This window comes from Temnothorax longispinosus, chromosome 3, assembly GCF_030848805.1.
Source record: "Temnothorax longispinosus isolate EJ_2023e chromosome 3, Tlon_JGU_v1, whole genome shotgun sequence".
Taxonomy (NCBI): domain Eukaryota; kingdom Metazoa; phylum Arthropoda; class Insecta; order Hymenoptera; family Formicidae; genus Temnothorax; species Temnothorax longispinosus.
The window spans coordinates 8630692-8653531 of record NC_092360.1 but is presented as its reverse complement, the minus strand read 5'-3'; the positions used below and the strand labels follow the sequence as shown (position 1 = coordinate 8653531).

Below are 22840 nucleotides of genomic sequence, written 5' to 3'. Positions count from 1 at the left end.
GAAATGCGATTAATTGCGTTCGTCGGGTATTATTGTCAACGATAACCGATCGATCGGCCCGCGGAGACCAGTTATTACCATTTGCGTTAATCCTAACTCCAGAGGATTCTCTTAATTGCATAATTGGTACCTTCTTGCGATTTCGTCAGGTATATGCCATCTTCGCAATCGGGCTGCCGCGTATCGCTAGGATTTTTCTTTCTCTCGATGGCGAAGTTTGCTCTTGATGAACGATATATATTTCATTTTTTTCACATTAAAGTGATCACTATCTTTCAACTGTACGTTAAACAAATAATTATAATCATTGATTGATCGTTTATCGATTGCATTGTAGACGAGAAATGTCCTCAGGCGATCATTTTACGTACTTTCTAAGTAGTTAGAACATCTGTTAGTAATCCGTTCTTATGAAAGTTCTCGTGCCTTTTACTTGGCGTTTGTCATTACCGTCAATTACGTGACTAACATGAAGAAGCATCTTGATTATCGCCAGTAATTGTACAGATATTAATCGGATTAATTTTTTGAAGCAATCATTAAGAATTTCGATTTAGTTTTCGGGAATTTTACTATATCTCTTTTTCAGAAACAAAGATTTTATAACGGAGAAATAATGCAACCTGTATTAATTAATATTAGTTTGACTTGGCCCTAATAAAGCGATGATAAAATTATTAAAAATATGTAACATTGAAATATATTTTCAGACAGATGGACAGAAAACACATAGTCGCGGTACCACGCGGTATAACTCCAGATCGACAACGGAATCGAGTAATCTTTCTACATCGGAAAGGTCGCCTCGTGATAAGAGTTCTCGTTCAGATGCAGTTCCCAACCTAGAAAAGCATGAGACGCATATCGCGAGAGAAGGTCCGTTTAGATCGCGATCGAAATCAAAGCAGACGGCAGACTTGTCCGTTACCACATCGCGGACAAGTTCGAAGCATTTAAATACGAGTGCCGATAATTCACGAAACCGTCAAAAGTCGCACGCCACACAGGCCCCTAAAGAAGAAATAATGAGGGACACGCACGACAACAACAAAGAGAACAGGCCTGAGTCACAAACGCAGAAACGACTGACAGCTTCTCGAAGAATGTCTTCGGACGCATCTCCCGTCTGGATGGACAGTGCAAAGTTGGATGACGAAGTGTTCATGAAGTCACCTGATTTCATGAGATCGAGAACAGGAAGAAAGATTTATCCAAATCCGACGAATCATGGGAGAGAATCGAAAAGTGAAGTAATCCCAACCAGAAAACCTCCAGAAAATGAAAATGTGGAGAAAGTTGAGGGTCCGAGCAGCGAATTGGAAAAGGAGGAAGTACAATCGGAGCACCTAAGGCTCGAGGACGTTACCTCGAAAGCGAACGTGTCGAGGAAGATAGATGCGAAAAGCACGAACAGTTCTAGCATCCGTAAAGATGAAGCAAAAGATGTTCTGCTGTCGGGTTCCGAGAGTGTAAGAGTGGACGTTCCTCTCACCGTCGGAAACGAAGACGTCAATCTTCTAACATCCGCCACGGTTTCGTCACTCAACGTGCCCCCCAGACAAGCCTCGAGGCCGGTCAAGGAGAAGGTGGAGAGCAACGATATCGCGAGATCGAGTCCGAAGAAAAATAGACATCCCGATCGATCGAAGTCTCGTAACAGATCCAAAACGAGAGATCCTAATCTCGAGGCTGCGAATTCAGGTACCTCCCGCCGAGATTCGTCGAAATCCGGCGGTACCGCGACTGCGGAGACGAACGGACGATCCTCCAATTCCAGACACAGGTCTAACGCAAAGAACGTCAATTCGAGAGGCCGTTCCGCGCACAGGTCGAGAGATGCGGTCACGGCGGAAGCAAGAAGTAGCGGTAGACAGAGGAACGCAGAATCGGTAGATTCTGAGACAAATGCAAACAGACGGACGGAAACACGACGTAACGACAGACGAACGTCCGAGGGAAAGCGTAGATCCAAGGATGGCAGATCGAAAGCTGTGGAACCCAAGGTAGACGAGCAAGATATCCGAGCGCAATCCAGAAGTCGGTCACGCGCAGCTATCAGCAACCTCGGTAATTTACAGTTTAATCTTGAAACACCAATTAATATAATTAATATTTAATAAATTAATAATCTCAAGGAGACAATAAATTGTTTCAAGGAGATTATCCTCATTTATAAAGATTGCTTCAATCGCTTGATCATATTTGATCTCTTAATTGATTGCTTATTAGCGATCATTTGATATTAAGATCTCTGAAGAAATATTTGGATTATTTGGATAATTATGTAGAAGTTTTTGCAATTTAAATTTAGAATTGATAATTGATAACGAGAAGCAATATTTCCGCATGTTATTTAACTAGAGTTTTAATGATAATATCACGTTTCGTTTCAGAGGTTACCACTGCTTATATTCCGAAAGCAACAATCGCCGAAACTACGACCGTTCCTTCCGTAGACATAGAAATTACGACATCCAATACTGCAACAATCAGGCCATCCACAACCGCTCGAACATCCTTTTCAACCGAGCGAGCTTCACGCAACAAGGGAAGAGACAGAGGAGAAAGTTCTCGAGCGAAGAAACCCCCGAAGGAAGATTTCTTCAATCACGGTCTAGGTTTTCGTGGTCGAAAGACCTCGACCGAGGGACCGTCCGCGATTGTTGCGGATCCACAAACTACGTCTAAAAGTGAGACGCAATTACGCGGTAATCCCGGATGGACTCTCAGACGCCGACCTGGTCACGTCAATCACGATGCTTCTTCTTCGACTACATCCACGTCAGTTAATCGAGATCAAACCAACGAAATCGTGTTGCTCAATGATGTGCCGAAGACCACCGAAACGCCGTTAAGTAATAGCGTAAAAACCGGACGAAGGGGCACCAAAAGGCCAAAAGCAAAGGACGAGAGCAACACCGTATCGGGAGTCGCGGCGAAGAGCACGACAAGGGGCAGTAAAACCTTCAACAAATCCGAAAACTTCGGTCTACCCAAGGGAGTAGAGCGAGAGTCCGAGAGCGACAATTATCCTCCCGCGTTCCGAGCTAGGCTGTCTCAATTGGTGAGTCTGAATTTATTTATATATGAAGCCTTGCTTTTACTTTATCTTAACACAAATTGGTTTCCTATTATTTATGGTTTGTCATAATAATTCTTCTCACTGCTAGGAAAATAGAACTTTTTAATCTGTCTTGACTAAAATGAGAAAAAAAAGACAGATAATAGTTAAAGTTTGTCTATAATCGGCAGATATATTTTTCCATTACATATTTATTTATTTGTTCAATTATTACATTTAGTTATTGCGAAGGTACCATATTTATGTACCGTATCGATGTATCTATTTATCCATCAAAATTATTATAATATGATACAAATATGTTAAACGCATTTCAAAACTTTCGTGACAAGTGTCTCACAATTCCGTTTTGTTTAAATATTTTGAATTTTTATCGCGAAATCTCTATTTGTTGTTAATAACGCTGTTGAAAAAATTAGTAGTAAAAAAACAAGCACACTTAGTTAAAGAATACTTTCAGAAAAATTCTAACTCAAAACCTACTGGAGGAAAGAGTACAGCTAGGACCAGCTTGCAGGTAAGACAGTACGCAGGTCTCTTAACATATTTGCTAAATGAACTAATAATTTATTTTAACTTTTAACATATTAACGATTTATAACATTGCATCCTATTTTTCTTAATTTAAGCCCTTTGCAGGCAGTTGAATCTGCGGATGTTGAAAATGTTGCATCTTTAGCATGAAGCAGTAGTCCTTGAATTTTTTATTAAACGGTTTTCACTCAATAGAGCATGTACCTATATCGACAAGCGCGTAAGGGGAGTGAAACGGTAGAAATATGGTACACGTAAAATTAATTAATTACGGTGGTGATTTTCCCCCCTCGATGTGTACAATTCTTATACATACGTAATTGTATAAAGCTTGAAAAATGCCCCACGTAGGAACATCCGAAGGAACGTACATTCCGACGGCATAAACGATCCAGCTCGAAAACGATGCATGTATCCCAAAAAAACGAAACTGTGGAAAATGAGTTTGCGACAGACGTAGTCTTGCACGTCTCTTCTCTCACGAATCCCCTAACTTCGATATTCGACCCAGATACGCGACAAGTAAGAACATAGCGGCAATTTGGTCAGAACTTTAATGATAGTTTGGTATTGTTGCGCACACTAATCGGGACCGGCTGAGAAATCGCTTTATCATTCCCATGCGTTCCCATCCACGCTTCGGGGAATCCCGGAGCTTCCCTTGGACTTTTCAAACGGGTGTTTTTATTGATAGAAACTGTATACCAATTTTTGGTATACACTAAGCATACGTAACATTGAATATCACGTTTATTTCCAGTTTTTGGATAAAAAGATTGTAAAAGGAAAGATTTATGTCTGATTTTATTTTTTCACGAAAGGAAGTGCATTGCGAAAAGAGATCGTTTCTTACGATCGTCAATCGTTGAACGCGCGATCGCTTTTTTGAGATAACTACGATCGGGATATCAAATCTCGACAGAAATTACTATACGAAATAAGGAATGGTGTATTGGTTGCTACAAAACGCGAGCTTACATCAAATGCATCATCAAAAGAACCAATCAGAACTGGACGATGATGCGTTATTAACATCTTTATGACTCGCAATACCAATGAAGCTTACTTGGTGATCGGTGATGGTAAACGTGACGGAAACAGTTACGATTCTGAGGAATCTACTCTTCAAAGCTTTCGCCGGAAAGCTTTCGAGATGCGTTTGCGGAAGCTTTTAGGAACCTGCGGTTGCGACAATGAACATCCAAACGAGACTGGATTTGAACGGTGTCGTGACGTAAGGAAATGGCGAATCCTCGACGAGAAGTTTTCTCAAGATATATCAATTGCAAAAAGATCGGTAGAGCGGTCTGAAATCTTTCATTAAAATCTTCTGCCGATCTTTCCGTTCGCGATCCTAGTTTTACTTTCAAGCACCCTTAATGAGACGACCGGGAACGGGAGATGACTAGATGTCTATTATCGCGCAATGAATGAATTGGTTTCGAGATTTTGCAAACTGGTTTTGATATAATCAACCTGTCTCTTTCTTCTTACGTTGTCAGTTAGTCCAGAAGAGAAAGTACACTCGTAGGTAGGTCATTGAAGCAAATCAAGTAATGGCCACGTTGTTATTCAAACGGATAATTGAACTTGATTTGATGCGCTTCTCGATATGCCGTGGAAGTTTGTTATTAGGTTTGCCAACTGGATGAGTGCTAAAGACCTGTTATTTTCAGCTATTTTTCCGCGAAATAAAAAAGCATTTAAAGTAACAATTATGTGATACTTCAGCAAAGTAAATAAAATTGTAAATGTGTCACGGTATATATAAATTTTAAATCTCTTTTGTCTTGTACTCGGTTCTTTATAAGAATTTATTTTGCTTCGCTGCTTAGTGAGACAGGAGGAGACTGACACACTTGTAGTAGAAAAAAAAAAGAAATAGAAAGGGAATTTAATGGTTGTGTTCCGTGGACTGTAATGTATCCATTACATTTATCAGAAGCACAAGTAATCGTTCAAAAAATAATATACAATCGCGGCGTAGTTGCTTATTAGAAAAATTAATCCAATTAAAGATAAGTGAAAAAGCTATTACTCTCTTACAAATTATATAAATGTCTGTTATTTATCGTAATGGAAACATTTTAAGTTCGTAGAAATAAATTTTTCTTGAATTACATGATATAAACCTGAATTAATATCCGATAGAAATATATAATTGTAAATACTGTACATATGGAGAATATATTTGCAAATAAGAATATGATGTAGAAAAATAATCTCATATTTAAAAAAAAAGTATATTGTGCAGAAATATGCTTTACAAACAATCGACAGTAATAATTTCGATCATTTTCTGAACTTTATGCACTTAACGTATATATCCTTTTTTCTCAAATATTTTATATCGCATACTTTCGTATACGGTTTTGCTTACCGCACATTTATATGTATATTACCTTGCATTGCGGGGTTGTAAAGTATTCTTATTTAGGTCGTGGTCTGACGAGAACGATTAAACTTTCAGTCCGCGCCCACGAAACCTTGGTTCGTGTATGTCGTTAGCCAGCTGGTTGCGTGGATCGTCTTCTTTCTTCAGTTCACCAGGCTTCTATTCTTCCTTTAAAAGCAAAGGGTGGGTGTAGCGCTCCTTAGACGATCGATATATTAGCCTTTTCGTTATCACATAAAGATAGAATAGTGTTTACGTTCTACACGAGTGAGTTTTCGCGAACGGTCTTGAGAACGTCGCTTTGAGTCGAGGAAGATAAACCGCCTTATACGAGGTCGCCGCACTAACAGAATTTACTTCCGAGCTTTCGGCAGGTTGCTTACGAATGCTTGGCGATTATCGTCGCGCACTTAAAATGGAGCTCTTTGAACGACCTTTTCAGGCGACGAAACCTTCAAGCTTGGCGAGTCTGTTCTCCGAAAGATCTAAGATGAAACTGGAGTTAGCCAGGAGATTAATCAAACCCGAATTGAACGTTGACGAGAACGATTTCGATGTAACGACGGCCGCTTATTCCGATAAATCGAAAGCGAAAGAAGTTTCGACCGCCAGCGAAAGCAGGAACGTAGAGAAAACAACGAAAGCGACCAGCAAACTGATCGGCGCACGTGCCACGCACGGAAGTTCGACGATCGCGAGTGCGCCGAAAGAAAAATCGACCGTGAGAGGCAGGTGGAAGCTTTTGGAGACCAGAAAATTGCCGAAAGATCGAAATGTCGAAGCTCCGCTTAGATCGCTCACGACCAAGAAAAGCCGAGTGACTTCTGAAAGAGCGGTCATACCTCCCTCCGTCGAAGAAATGTCAACGAGGAGCGTTACCGAGTTGAATGCACCACGTCGCTATACAACAATTGCGGTTTCACATCGCGATGCCGTGGAAGGAACGGCCACCACGACTGTCGATACGACGAAAGTCCGATCTCGGACGAGTACCACGGGATCGCAGGAGGAGACATCAACGTTAGCTAACTCGGTGGAAGAAAATAGCATTATTACAACCATCGAACCGCTGAAGCTAGATAAAACATTCATCGAAACTATTACTGTTGCGTCGATCAAGGACGCGTTAGCGGAATCGAAAGCCCACCCTACGGAGTTTCCTCAAGAGGTGACCCTATCACCGGCCGTCACCACATCGAGCGGTATACTTTCGTCGTTCACGCCGTCGACGACGAAATCAGAAAAGCTGTATCCGGTTTATATTCCCGACTCGAAGGAATACAACTTGTTAGATGATAATGAGAAGACAACGACTCCGAGCGACACGAGTAAGAGCAGCGTTCGAGCCCGTTATACGATACAGCAGGAGCAACCGGACAAGGTGGCGGTTTCTATGGTGACGTCGAGGACCGTCGGGCCCACCAGCAGATACATCCGGAAGAAATCGGGCGTCTTCACACCGTACGACGCCGCTCCCAAAACATCCAGCACGGAGGCAGCGATTACGCAGACGAAGAGACGGGAATTCCGTCCACGAACGTCGACTTACAGGAGGCATTCCGAGGTGCTGACCAGCCAGGTGACGGTTCGGCAATCGGCGACGGTCGAACAAACGACCGCTGGCGTGCCCATCACTCCAAAGCCGACCAAGTTTGCCCCTCAGGTCGTCACGCCGAGTCCTCGTTCCTCGTCCTCCGAGCCATTCGTCAGCGTGCGAATCGACACCTCGAACGACACCACTACGCGAACGTCCGGTATCGCCGAAAGCAGTAACGGTAACAGCGGCAACTCCAACGTCTTCAACCCTACCAGGAGCACGTATCTCACCACCTCGAACACCACTACGCTGCTCGAGCAACTGCGAAGCACTGTAGCACCGCTACTAAACAACTTGGGTGACAAGACCCCCATCTTCTCCGGAGCTTATTCCAACGTGAATACCGCGGTAAGCGATTAAACGTATTTTAGGCGATTATTAATTTTCTGTTCAGCACAAAATTAAATTAATACGTGTCTTAATTGTATTCCATTAATTCTATAATATGTGTAGTTGAAAGAATGATTACTTTTGTACGCCTATACGTATTTAAATTAAAGTATCTTTTTATCTATTATTTTTATCTTTTTATATTATTAGGTATCTTACTTATCTATTTTGGGAATATTTTATTATCATTAATTAATTCTGTATTAATTTAATTTGATTTAAAAAATTTTATTGGAATAATTTATTGGTCATGTTATTTTGATATAATTGTAGGCTGTTATTTATCCAAAGTATTTCAACAAACATTATGATTAATTCGTTTGCAGGTTTGTATTAGAAATAAAGAACGAATTTTAATTTCTAGATAGATTAAGCAAACCAAATGGTTTAACAAATTTTAATAAATGATATGTTTACCGCGATGCATAATTGTAACTTTTATACTCCAGGAAGAAATGTGTTAAAAGTATGTAATTATTTTCTACGAATAGAATTCAGCCCGCAGGATAACGCCTAACGGTTCCCCGCCGAGATTCAGCGCGAGATACAAAGGGGCAGAATTGTTTGTAAGAAAACCGTCCGTTGGTCAAGCTGTGGTACCGTCACTCACAACGTCGTCGACTACGGCCTCGACACCGATAGAGGTAAGACTTTTGAGGATTTTGGAGAGAATTTTATGAGGGAAATGTGTCATCGAGGATAGACGAACCTTTCCTTGTTTAATTAATGCACATTGTACAATTGCACCTTTCAATTACATGCTGTGTACTCAATCGAATAGAAAGCGATGATTCATAAACTTGCCAGCTTTAAGTTTTCGCTTTTACAGCAACAATTCGCGTCGACGCGATATTCTCGTTTCCCGATACGCTATCTCTCGTCATTTTATGATAAATATATGTTTATCATAAATATCTCGCGTTACACATGTTGATGTATTCATAGAGAAAAAAGCCTTTATTCTTAGAAACAACGATGTTGCGAATTTACGGTAGTTGTAATATATATATATATTTTATATATATGACTGAATATTATATCTGACTTAGCATTATCTCAAGATAAAGTACTCGTATTTTATATGCCCTTTATGTATTATGCGTATATGTATACAATATCATGCTATGCATTCCACTGTATGTGAAGCAGACTTTTCACGTAGTCTAAAAAATAAGCCTTAATAAGTCGTAGTATAAAAAAAAGCTCGCGACAAAAAGATCCAGGTAAGGCGGTATGCAAGCCAAAAATGCGTTAATGGTTCCCTTCAGAAGAAGTTACGTGAGGTAATTTTCTGTGCTTAAAAGGTGTTCCCTACGAAAGTACCAGAGGATTCCGAAGCAGTTGCACCGCCATGGACCAGCTCTATCGTCTCAACCCCATCGTGCGATCTCGTACTTAATCATATCGATGCAAACAGCCTGCGTTAATCTGACCACCCTCTGATCATAATAAGAAACCGTTTTCATTCGTCACACGCCTTCCTCAATTTTACTCTTTTTTTTTTTTAGCGAATAGCCGAAGTATAACGACTGTCGTACGAGTTACAGATGCATTTTTCAAATTGCGTTAACAATAGCTTCAATAGATTTAGTCTATGTTTATCTGTGAATATCAACGCACTAAAAAAAAGCACATTTTTCTTGCTTCGAAAGAGCACGTCAGCACAAGCATATAATCATTGCACAAACAATTTACTGGGACTAAGGTCGATTTATAAAGATCATTAAATATCACGTTCTAACACTTAGGAGAAGGATATATTCGTTTCGGAAAAAAAAATAGAAGGATGACTTATTAACTTCGAGGAAGATTAATGCACGGTCATCGGTCATGTCACGTTATCTCATAGCACTCACGTATCATACACTTATATGTGCAAATATTGTATTATACAACTTTATATTTTTTAATAATAAATGTATTGATTTTTTAGCATTGCACGCGATTAGCAATTGTCTGCCCTTATTTAGCCATGTTAGAATTAAAATAGAGTTAAAATCAAATAAATATATATATATACATATGTTATGGAAAACAGTTTTTTTTTACAAAGGAAGAGAAAATAAAACGGTAAATGTTAATTTCTAGTTTTATCCTTATTTCATCTATGATGTATATTTATAGATATAACAAATTATAAGTGAATTAGAAAAGCAGAATTGAGACGTTTTGAGTAAAGACACACGTGATATTTCTTTGTAACATTACTTAGTCTATATCAATTGTAAAAATCAGATTCAGTTTGAATATATATAAAATGTATAAGACAAAATAATTTATTGGCTCCAAAAATAGTATAACTGCAAAAACCGCAAGAACTATTTACGACCAGAAAAAATCATATTTTAGACGCGATTTCCTTAGTAATTAGATGAATATAACTATAGAAGTGTAATATCTTTCATTATATTACTAATGAAGCTTTTTATAAAATATCGAGAACATATTATAACGTTTCTATAATGTTGAAAATGCGTGCACCTCTGTAGTTCTTGAGTTGTTTTCGATTGCTTCAATTTCTGCTAATGTAATATAAATAAAAATTTCTGTACTTTACTAAATCACAGAAATTGTCAACATATTTACAATAAATCCACAGATATTCGTTTCACTGTCCGTCTCTCAGCATTTATCATCCATCTCTGTCATGTTGCATCTTTATCCGCGATTTGATATTTTATCTCGACATTAATGTATCTTCGAGAGTCATCTCGAATACAGATGCAATTTATCTTGATTCTATAAAGACATTTGCATGTTCTATCTCATTAAGGAAATATCGCTCTTGGGCAGCGAGAAGTGAAAGTACACATTCGCATATAATAGATCTATATACCAGTGAGCATTCTATATCTTCTATCTCTCTTCGTAGCACATGATAAAATAAGAACGGTACTAATAGAGGAAGAATATGTTCGCCATCATGCATCCTTCGCTATCAATATGTTTCACTTTTCTATTTTCTATTTCTTTTTCATCAATTAAAAAATTTCGTAGTTATTCTATAATTCTAATATGTATATTTTTATATATATATAAATTTCGTTTTTTATGAAGCTTTTAAAATATCGAAGCGATTATATCAGACTTAGATCAGTTTCGCGCGATAATTTTGCACAACGCGAGTAACTCTGGTACTTCGCACGTGCCGCAAACGTTCGCCGTTTTTGAGGCTTCCATCGGGCAATCGTGCGAGAAATTGTTAATGTAATACTTCCGTAATAATGTAATAGCGAAAGTACGTCGGTGGAGGCCTCTGTAGATGCAAGGTAAGAGCCGGCAATATCCCGTAGAAGAGAAAAAGGTGTCGTAGACGAGAGGGGAACTAGTCTCTCCCCGCTGTTTCTGAGTAATCTTTTAATCTTAAGAACAAGTTCCAAGTCACGGCTGTTACATCGAGACTTTACATTCGGCGACAATTCTCCTTCCTCTTGCACTAGTTCGTACATGTACCCAGAGATGGTGTATGCTCACATATAACCGTATTCACTTGTATAATTGTTAATTGTATTTGTTAATTATATTTGCGTTTAGGCCATAAAAATTGTTTTAGCAAATAACACACTAATCGCTAATAAGAAATATTGTACCTAATTGCGTTACCGTTGTATTCATTTGAGTGCACACCTGTAAATGTTGCAATCATATCACATATCTGTAAATAGAACAACTAAAACGTATTAACTCTTAAACGCGCAAGCTACTGTCGTTCATGCTGTGATTAGCATTTTTTTTCAAGCCCGAACCTAAGCTCACGCCAGAGTTCGACGCGCTTAAGGGTTGAAACGCCGCCCTCGACATGTAAATTACGCGCGATTACAAAAAAAAGAGCCTCCCAGGTTTAACCGACCTCTGTTTGAACCCAACTAGTTTGTCACCGTAATTGCACCAAAGTGTGTACAGCACTCGCACGCACCGAATTTCTGATTGCAGAATTCCGGTTCGGCACCGCCCGTTGCCATCAACAGCCCCGGCGAGCCCAGATTCGTCACTTTTTATCAGGCGTTAGAGTCGGCTAGCATAAGAAACGAGAATCTGGGCGCGGAAGACGTGCCTCGGCGACTAACTGGCGTGGTAACGAAGGTAGACCCTAACGCTACTGTACCTAACGGCGCCGGTAACGACATTGCTAACAACAATGACACCATCGCATCAATCACCGCGACTACTACAACATCCTCCCCAGATACCACTACTACCACAGACACTACCACTACCGCCGTACAGTCGGCGACAGACAATTCGCTCACTTTGAGATTAGGTGCGGAGGGTAGTACTGACAGTGGCTCGGAAACCGCCACGACAACGGTACAAACCCCCGTAGGCCCGGACACGAACGGGGGAGAAACAACTTCGGTCCCCATCTCGGAATTGCCCGGGACCACCCTCCCTGCTAACACGATAACGAACCTACCACCGTCCGATGCGGATTTCCCGAGTACCACGGAACCGTTCACCACCACCGAAACCGCTACGTCGACGAGCGTCGCCGATGTAACTTCGGCAGCGGATTCCTCCACGGAATCCGTCCCCGACGATGCTCGATCTACCGAACCGATAGACACGAGTATCGGGACCACGGAGGTAGCGTCGCTGCCCATCACCGAGATGATAAATGCAAACATGTCTATCCCCGCTTCTCAGAATCTGCAAACGGCGAGTGATGCACCGGATACAACCGTACCACCCCCGATCACCGAGAGCGTCACCGTGATGTACGTACCACCAGAAGTGACGACTATGCCCGCGATAAATGACACGTCGGAGAGCGTCGAGACGAATACCGTGCAACAGCTCGAGGAAACGACGCCTCCCACAGTGGAAACTACCGAGGCAGTCGAGGATATAGAAACGAATACCGTAGAGCAATCCGATGCGACGATTCCGTCTCAGACGACGGAAACTACGAGCACCGCCGAGCCGACCACGACAGAGATTTCGAATGACATAATCGAGCTCCGTGCGACGGCGGCACCCGCCTTCTCGTCCACGTACCGCACGCGATTGATCGATTACGCGGAAGATATTCTATCACGTTTGTCGCAAAAAAAGGGTTTCTACACGGTTAGACCACCGGTCCAAAGGCCCACCGTCACGACGACCGTCTCCCCCGAGCTGTCCAACACGATACCGGATTCGTCGTCGGCAAATACGGAGAACCCGGCGCAACCGGAAGAGACGACTACCGTGCGAGCAGATGGACCGGGAACGACGGAGTCGCCAGACTTCGATGTAGAATTCGTGCCGACCACGACGAACGGACCGGAAGTGACCATTCGAAACCTCGCCACCGCGCCTCAGGGTCAGTCCAACGGCCAAGAGACAAACGCACAGAATACATTAGACTCGAGTACTACAATCGGACAGACGTTATCGAGTGACAACGCGACATCGAATCCCGAATCGACGACGATAGCTCAGGATGAAGAAGCTATGACCGTCACGCTGACCTCACGACTCTTCGATCCCGTTACGGAGAACGACCCCCAGTCGTCTAATGATACGTTACTCGCTGAGCTAATGACTATCGCGAAGACTCTCTTCACGGAAGCGATGAACGACACGCGGCAGTCGATTCAGACTGACGGCACGGTAGGAAATGATGATAGAAATCGAACCGTGTCCTTGAACGGCACGTCAGAAGCTACCACTGTACCCCCGGAACTTTCGAGCCCTTTAGAAAGTATAAACGTTACAACGCCCATTGATTTACCCGGAAACGAAAGAGAAGATAATTCCACCCCCGGCCCTGTTGTAGGATCGAATATTACGTTAGTGGAATCTAACACGCGACTCGCCGATGTCGAAAACCCAGTCAATGTAGGTGATGTTACAACAATGTCCCTTTCGCAGATAAATACCGAAACACCAAGCATCATTATGGTTACGGGCAGCATGAGTTCGGAGCTAACTACTAATACGTTTGACTCACAACTGTCTAATCCGATTGAATCATCCAATAATAATACCGAACAACCATCTATTATGACTGTTCCGAATAACGAGGTCGAATTGTCGAATCGTTTACCGGAATTCGGAATGGACCTTATTACCAATAATCCCTTAACGACCTCCGTTACTGCGAATACAGAGATAATGCTGCTCGACGTCGACATAAACGAGTCCACGACGTCGGACACGGTAACGGAATTAACCACTAGTGTAGCTATGACGGAAATAAACGTTGTACAAACGAACGCCGTAGACACCACTAATCAGACACCGGAACCCACCACGATAGTGCCTGCATCTGACCCGCAGGCTACAAACGGCCAATCCCTCGTAGCAAATGCCTCGGATATCGGTACAACACTTCCAACGGTATCCGATACGAGCGATACTCAGCCATTTGGTACCAAACCTCCCGTCACGGAATCAGTTCGTAACTTAATAAGTTCCACCGACACCACCACTAATCGATTCAACGACATAACAACAATAATTGCCCCTCAAACGCTAACCGATCTCGTAAGTGAGATGCCAAATCTTATTGCCCGTTTACAGGATACAACGGCAACGACAACAACCGCCCAAGGGACGGCTGGTTCGAGAATCATTCAACCCGAGCAAACGACCGAAACCATCATCACCACCATAACAACCATCACCGTCCCTAACGTCACAGCATCAACCATCAATTCCACCACGACCCCCTTGTCCTTTGTCACCGCGACACCTGTCCTATCCTCATCAGTCGAATCAATGACCACGACGACGTCGACAACGTCGTCGCCATCCGAGCTCACTACCATTGTCGGACCGCCGTCCGAAACGACCACCACGACTGCCGACATAAACGAGAACCTCGTCTCCACCGTGACGACGACCGATACCTCGACTACGCAAGGCACAACGGTCACCCCGAACGAATCGGACGATCTGAACGCGATATCTAGGATAAACGGCGGGGAGGCAAGTAACGCGACGACGACGACAAGTGCCGCACCACTCACGGATACCTCGGCCACAACGACTACGTCGACTACCGCACGGACTACTGTGCTAAATCGAGTATCGCCACCTCCGGTGTTCACGCCTTTCGGCGCTTTGAACACAGGACCCTACCTGGGACGTTTCGGCGGCAGTCAAGTGACGTCGGCCCCGAGATTAGGCTCTTCCAAGGCGCCCGTTCGCGATTACCTGATTTATGGTATCTATCCCAACAAGACCATCGTGCGGAAGCGGCCGGAGGACAATCTGATCGACGGCAGAAACGTGGACAGCCCGTACGTGATATTCGGCATCTATCCGGACGGCAGACTAGTCCGGAAGTTTCCCAACGGGACGATAATACCGGAATCACCCAGGAACCCGGTCGAGGTTGTGTTCACACTTAGAACTACCACTACTACTAACCGACCAGCACCCAGGCCCTACTATAACCAGGCTAACCAACCGGGCGTTTATAACAACCAGTATCAAGCCCCGGTGTACTTTAATAATGGTAGACCCGTGGATGAGCTGACGGGAGGCGCCCAGAGCCCCGGACCCCTTGATTTTGGACTTATCGGTAATGCGATCGGCGTTACTCCTGGAGGCCCCAATTTCGCGGGACCATTTGGTCTCCCTGCTAGCGTCCCGAGCACAAACAAAATGGTATCTCTATCTCACCTCTTCATCAAATTCGTATTTTATACGCGCAACGAGTTTGATCAGGAATCAAATCGCGGTTGAGAAACGAGTCGCGTTTCCTGGCTCTTTAGATATTTAGAAATCGTTGCTGCGCGAAAGTAACCTGAAGTGATTTAACGTTAATATGTAGAAGTCAGATTTTCATTAGAATTATTATCTGCATTTTATTATTACAGTTTCTACACTTCTAAAAGATTGCATATTTATCTCGTTAGTTTTTAAAAGCTGTCGTTATTCTAGTACACGTTATGTTGTAGAATATCTAAATTTCTATTCAGTTCTGAGTTGCGATCTGGAATTAATATCGCGTTTAAATATAATATCAATTAAAAAGCAGATAATCACGCTTAGTGCGAAATGCGGATATACGGCATGTTAATAGCCAGCATTTCTAATTCTTTTTGTTTCTATTCAACATAAAATATCATTCGGTAAATTATCGGTTTCATAACACGCTCTTTCTCTGTCTCTCGCTGGATAATTGTTACGTAATATTGATAGATTAACAATTCAATTTCTCGATATAACTTTGTAACTTGTCTTTATAGCTTCCCTTCTGGCAAACTTTCTTCTTTCATAATATGCTTTACATTTTCGATGTAATTTTAATAAAATGCATTTCAATACTTTTTTTCCAGGTCAAAAATATCGAATGCTACAACGGCTGTACACAGAGTATTATTGTAAATTTGTAAATAGTTGTGACACAGATTTGTAGCACTTTTGTTCGCCCATTTGCACTTTTGATTTATTTTTTACGCACTGTACATTCTGTTAGATATAGCATATGCAATCTGATCACATGGTCTCACTTGTGCTGAATATTTCGTATATCTCACAGTATACAAAAAAATATTTTATAAATTTATCATTACAGATTATATAACGCGCACGACATAATGTTATACCAAATTAAAAGAAAATATTTTTATTATCCTTTTGAAATTTTTTTATTAAAGCTGTGTTCAAGTATTTTTATATTTTACATTAAAATGAACTGTATAGAATGACATCTTATTATGACATATTTTTTAGTCCGATTATTTGCAGACACGTTAAAAACAATATTTTACTTAAAAAATTACAAAATATATTTTATATTTTTGTTATAAATTTGTACTAAACGAATACTTTTAAAAAAGTAAAATTTTATTATTTTAAAACTAAAGAATTCAAGATACAAAGGAAATCTAAAAAAAAAATATTAAAGGGCATAAAAATATTATGTTTTTATTTGATAACAAATGACACGATCGCACCAATCTCGTTTCTTTCGCAATATTTGAAGAATATTGCAAGTTTATGAATTCTATTTCTATTCACTATATTAAAGTTTTTTGATAAAATCATTAAATGGACGTAAATATTTCAGAGTGATATTTTACTAAATACCCAAATGGGTACAATACCGAATGCGTTCGGTAACCTGCAGTCGCCAAATAGCGGTCAAACACAAGGTCCGATCGGCCCTCCTATTATCCAGGATCGCGAAAGAAACGAAGCTTCTCGGACAAGAGTGACGTCTGATCAACGTAGCTCTGTATATATCGGACAGGTAGTGAAGAAAATCATATGTGATTAAACGTTATGTGATTAAACATTATGTGATTAATGATTAATGAACTAAAAGAGAAAACACTTGAAAGCAATCATAAATATATTTCAGGATAAATTTATTAATTATCAGATTGACGGTGCACCTGTTATCAATCCAAAAGTCGTTGATGTAAGAATAAATTCAGTGGCTGTAAGTAATCAAATAATAATGTGAACAATTTTTAATGATAGATATTTCTTCTCACTAATAAATTTCTTGCTTCTGTTTGCTAACGATTTAAAAATTAAAAAATCACACGCCTCTCTTGTCATAGCAAAAAAAAAAACAAATATCTTAATTCACGCACTGAATGTAATCTATTATTAAAGATATCATGATATGAGAATCGTACTTTTTAACGATGACTTACCAAACTAAATAAATATTGCGAAAAATATATAAACTATAGCTACTGCAAGTATGTAGAAATAAAGAATGTATGAAACACAGAATTATCAATTCATTATAAATTTGTTATTAGACTTCTGTGAACGAAGGTACGGCATCATCCACGGCGTCAATCCCGCCCTTTGAAAATTTGCTGAACAATCAGGCAGGTGGTAGCGTAATAACAGCACCTCCCGGTTTTCCTTGGAGGGACCCTCTTGATCAGATATTCGGTATCACCACCAATTCACCTGTACAAACAGCATCTGTGGCATCAAATCAATTAGTGCGTATTATATAAATAGCAATTGATATTTAAAATCGCAATATTGCTAAAATGTGACTAAACATGTATTAAAAGCTATTATTAAATAATATATTAATATCCAATAATATAGATATTAAATAATATATTTCTTGAAATCGTTACATTTATTTAAAAAATACAGGATAACGAGAATAAATAACGTTTAAATATTTATCGCACTTTTTTTCTGTTTTCTTCATTCATGTTGTTTTATTTATGAGTATATTCTCTTTATTATTTATAGGACGAGCCGACCGAAAGCAATGCGCCGATCATGTCGCGTCCCATAAATTCCTTGGTGGAAGTCTTCACACCAATGAACAGTGCAACGCCAACATCCACAACCAGCACAGCTACCGCTGGCACTACACCTACTACTACTACTGCCAGTACCACCACTACTCCTACTGTCGGTACTACTCCTACTACTACAACTAGTACTACTAGTACTACTACCACGCCAGCACCAACGACTACTGCTGCTACTACTACTACTACCACTACCACCACGACAACTACCACAACGACTACTACTACTTCGACAACAACCCCTGCAACGACCACGACAAGCCAAACAACGACAGGTACAGCTACACTTACTACAATCCCTCGGCTTGCACAAGCCGCTTCCTTCATAAATACTTACGCTGTACCGTATACAACAGGTCGAGGAACAGTTCCATCGTCATCCACCGCATCGATAATATCTGCGGACAACATATTAAACAGATTACAAACGAATACGATGGAGAATCCTTTTGGTACTACGTTCGGAGATTTGGCTTTCCTGAATTCATTGGTAAATTTTGTTTGTTTACAGTTTATATCAGCGATCTTTTCACTATTATTTCTTCCTTGAAGTATCGAAAAACATTGAAGAATACTTGATTGTATAATGTAATGAGCTATATAAGCCAATAAGTTAGTATAGCAAAGAATCTTCTTATCTTTCGTAGTTACAGAATAACAACGACATTAAGTCTACCACGCCGAAAACGCTGAGTGAGGTAGAGCAAATATTAGCAAACAGGGTGAGCAAAATAAATAGTAACATTTAGAATAAGCACAGTTACTTTTTCATTAATGTATAAAGCATATAAAATTATTAATTAGTAAAATTAAATTTAACAAACACTTTCCGTTAATGTTTTTATATCTCTTGTAGATTTTATCGCTTGCACTGGCTAATCCTGGACCGACGCGATCGCCAAAAGCGATTCAAGCCGTGAATTTGAATACGAATCCGAACGCCGTCAAGAATCGCCCGTCATCCGGATCATCTTCCAAGCCGATAATAATCGACTTATTACCAGTTTCACCACCAAGCGTTACCAGCAGCAGCACATCACCTACGAAGAGATACACCGAAGCAATTACGACGACAAAAGCTACCACCGCGTCGACTATCACGACTACGGCACCAGTCGTTATCACTGCCAAGCCTAAAACGACAGCGAGACCCAAAGCTACCACGTCTCAGGGGCCCGTAGGATTTGGCGCGGGTTTATGGAAAGCGTTGTTCGGCGGCAACAGCTTCTTCCAAGCGACTACTGCAGCGAGTGCTGCGAAAAACACGAAACCGAAAGCTGCGGTTAAAACGACGACTCAAAAGCCTATTGGGAGCACTCAGACACCGACGCAGATGATCAAATCGCCAACGACGACGAGAAGCGTGGATATCTCGGACATTCACGTGGCCTCGAGCACATCGCTCGCGGACAGTATCATTTCCGCATCGACGCCAAGCACGGTCATTTCAACCACGCTCTTAAATAATCCGAATCCTAGGTTGAGCGACGCTTCTACGTCCACGTTTTCACCCGAGGACGACGCGAAATTCCTGGCTGCGATCCTGCGAGCCGTACAAACGGGTAAGTCGTTTATACCTTTTATCCTTTTTTTAACGAGATATTTTAATAAAATATAAGTTTAATTACAACCAGATCTACTTAATTAAAAATTAAAAAAAACGCATTTGAAAATAATCAGACTACTTAGATTGCTTAGAAGTGTGTTTTCTTGTGTTTTTGAAATTGTGGAACCTACTTATAAATATTTTTAGTAGCTGCGAAAATAAAGAGAAATTTCAAATATAGAATAATGAACACTTCTTATAGTTCTTATAGTTTCACAGTTGCTAAATTCGAAAATGGATTGACAAATCCAAAATTCTGAATTTAACGAAGATCAAAAATAGAAGAACCATTTTAAAATCTAAGAACAATATTTATGTTTTTCTAAATCGCTGATTTTGAATTTTAGATTTCAAGTTATTAGTATTTAATGATCTGCAATAAATTTTTTATACTAGAAACGAGTACATCTGCGAGTATAACGCCTGGATTAAGTAACGATGATGAAGCTTTCCTGAGAGCTATTTTAAGTAATCAGGCTAGTGTATCTACCAGCACAGCATCATCCAGTGAAGTAAATCCTGCTGCTTTGTTGGCTCTACTCCTAAAGCAGCAAGGTATAGAACCCACGACACCAGCAACGAAACTTAGGGAACAATTACAATTATCCGTGAGTATTCTCCTTCCGCTATATTTTCTGAAATTCTATTTATGTGATTCTATTAAATGTCGATATTCCTTGAGCAGAGTCTAGGTCTGCTTACCCCAGACGCGACCTCAACCACGGCTCGACCAACAACTACCAATAGACCGGTCAGCACGGCGAGACAAGTGGTGACATCGAGACCAACGGCTAGACCAAGACCAACACTACAGACTACGACATGGGCTCCAAGTTCAACGTATCCGCCTCCTCTCTTCGGAGGAAGTGGATCTTCGGGTAGCGGGCTGGTTACCGCTACTAGAGCCATAGGCAGATTCCTTGGTGCTGCCATTTCAGTGAGTATTCTTCTCTCGTGGAAACTTTCCTTCAACTAATTAATAAGAAAATTTAATAAAAATCCAAAATTTGTTATATTTCGTACTAATAAATAACGAAGATAAATACGCAAATTAAACTTCACAAATAAGCTCTCCGTAGATTCGAAAATTACTTTACAAAGAAATATTATTTAAAAACAATGTGTTAATAATAAATCATGATTATAAAATTATAGAAATAAGTTATAAAAATAAATTAGAGTACTTTTTAATCATTTTATCTTCTATGTTTTCAAGTTACGATAATTAAAAAATATTTTTGTACTATACATGTTGAAATAATTATTTTTAAAAAATTATCTCTTTGTATTAGTTATTAACATTTTTATTTTGGCTTTTAGGGTGCAGCCCAACAGTTACAATCTTTACTAAGAAATAGTACCAGAAGCGCAGCTGGCTAATATTAGAATGGAAAAGGACAATGTACATCAATTTTCGCTCAACCTGAGAACAAATGTCAGGATTGAAGTTGTAGTAGTTGTTAATTAATATTGTGGTTGCTGTTGAAAGTTACAATAGCAACATGGAAACGCTAAGAGAAAGTTCAATCAAGACAACAATAGAAAGTAAAGCTTGCTCAATTATTATGGACTCAATTACGGACGATACCGTGGACGAACAGTCTTAAAATCACATTTTTCTTATATGTTACTAGAAAGAGACGTTTTTCTCGGAGTGAACAAATCAAACCTATATTAAATATCGAATAATAAATTCGCGATACAAGTAATAATACTTAAAATAATTTTAAATAGACCGCTACGATGTACAAAGCTAGGATGTATTCGATGTCTTGACCGAACATTTCTTGCCGATTGCTAATTTAAGAAACGAATATTTCGTTCGTCGTTGTTAATTATTACTCAAGTTCATTACCAGTACAACTCTCGTTAAAATTTGAAAAAAAAATTGATCGAATGTTCTAATTTATCCTATTTTTTTTTACATAGAGTTTACATTTAAATAAAAATTAACTTTTTCAGAAAGCTAAAAAGATACGTTGAGATAATTTTACGACAAGATGTTCAGTGATAATTCGCAATGACGGTTTCGAAACAATCCTAAAACTTTGCAAACATTTCCAAAGTATCCTATCGATGTTCCTCCCGGTGTACTTGTGGAGATGTTTGTAACGGTCGTCATAATTAAGGTAATATACTAGCGCGACGCTTTTCATATTGTTAACTCGTGCTCTATCGATGTGTTTTGCCTCTACGCTTTTTTCTTATTTTTCTACTGTTCTTCTTTCGTACGGTGAAGCGGTGAATGTGCTCAGTGGATCGTTAATATTTGAACACTTTGCATGCGGACAACTCTACAGACACAAGATTTGTGGCAGATAATTTAAACTTTTAAAGTTTAACTCTGTAAGAAGTTAAACTGTAAAAGATACTATACACTACGCACACGCGCGCGCGCGAGCACGCACACACACACACACACACACACGTCATCCGTATGCAAAGTTTTAAATAAAAAATGTGTATGTTTCGATTAATACTTTTGCAATTTCAAAAAAGAGCTTTTTATCTCTTCTACATCTCACCCGCATCCGCGTATCAATATATCATACGCAAATTGTACATTATTAAATTAAATTGTTTTTGGTGTGGGAGGGAGCGTAACATAATAGTATTTTTTAACGTATGTTAATAATGTTAGAGCGATTGAGAGAGAAAGATTGAGATTGGGGCAAAGCTAATTTAACTTGAGTAATCTCTTACTAGGCAACCGAAAGGTTTAAATGACATCGAAAAGAATATTTCAATGATTCTTTAGATGACTTTTAAATGTTACGTTGTTCGAATCGAAAAAGGAAAGCTCGTGGCGCTCGTGCGATGTTGGTCTCGTCCCTATTCTGATAGTCTGGTGTGTGATTCATAAACTGATAGGGTATAGGCAAAACTCAATATTTTTCTTTATATAGAATGATTTTCACTCAAAATAATGTAATTGCTTCGATGTTTTTAATGTAAGTAGTTATTAGAGATTTTATTTAATAAATTCTTAACTTCCGATTCATAC

At 40.0% G+C, this 22840-nt stretch overlaps 1 protein-coding gene across 1 annotated transcript in view; it reads left to right on the top strand.

Moving 5' to 3' along the window:
• LOC139809862 (uncharacterized) overlaps positions 1 to 21525 on the top strand; it is a 50380-nt gene extending 28855 nt beyond the window's left edge. The window contains exons 3-18 of the mRNA XM_071773090.1: positions 711 to 2067; positions 2394 to 3064; positions 3543 to 3599; positions 6454 to 7956; positions 8490 to 8642; positions 11932 to 15594; positions 17003 to 17185; positions 17297 to 17377; positions 17709 to 17900; positions 18166 to 18505; positions 18587 to 18720; positions 18878 to 18952; positions 19087 to 19792; positions 20233 to 20444; positions 20522 to 20773; positions 21157 to 21525. Of these exons, the coding sequence (XP_071629191.1) occupies positions 711 to 2067; positions 2394 to 3064; positions 3543 to 3599; positions 6454 to 7956; positions 8490 to 8642; positions 11932 to 15594; positions 17003 to 17185; positions 17297 to 17377; positions 17709 to 17900; positions 18166 to 18505; positions 18587 to 18720; positions 18878 to 18952; positions 19087 to 19792; positions 20233 to 20444; positions 20522 to 20773; positions 21157 to 21216 (9639 nt within the window). The 3' untranslated portion in view covers positions 21217 to 21525. The remainder of the gene's footprint in view (positions 1 to 710; positions 2068 to 2393; positions 3065 to 3542; positions 3600 to 6453; positions 7957 to 8489; positions 8643 to 11931; positions 15595 to 17002; positions 17186 to 17296; positions 17378 to 17708; positions 17901 to 18165; positions 18506 to 18586; positions 18721 to 18877; positions 18953 to 19086; positions 19793 to 20232; positions 20445 to 20521; positions 20774 to 21156) is intronic.
• Positions 21526 to 22840: the final 1315 nt, after the last annotated feature.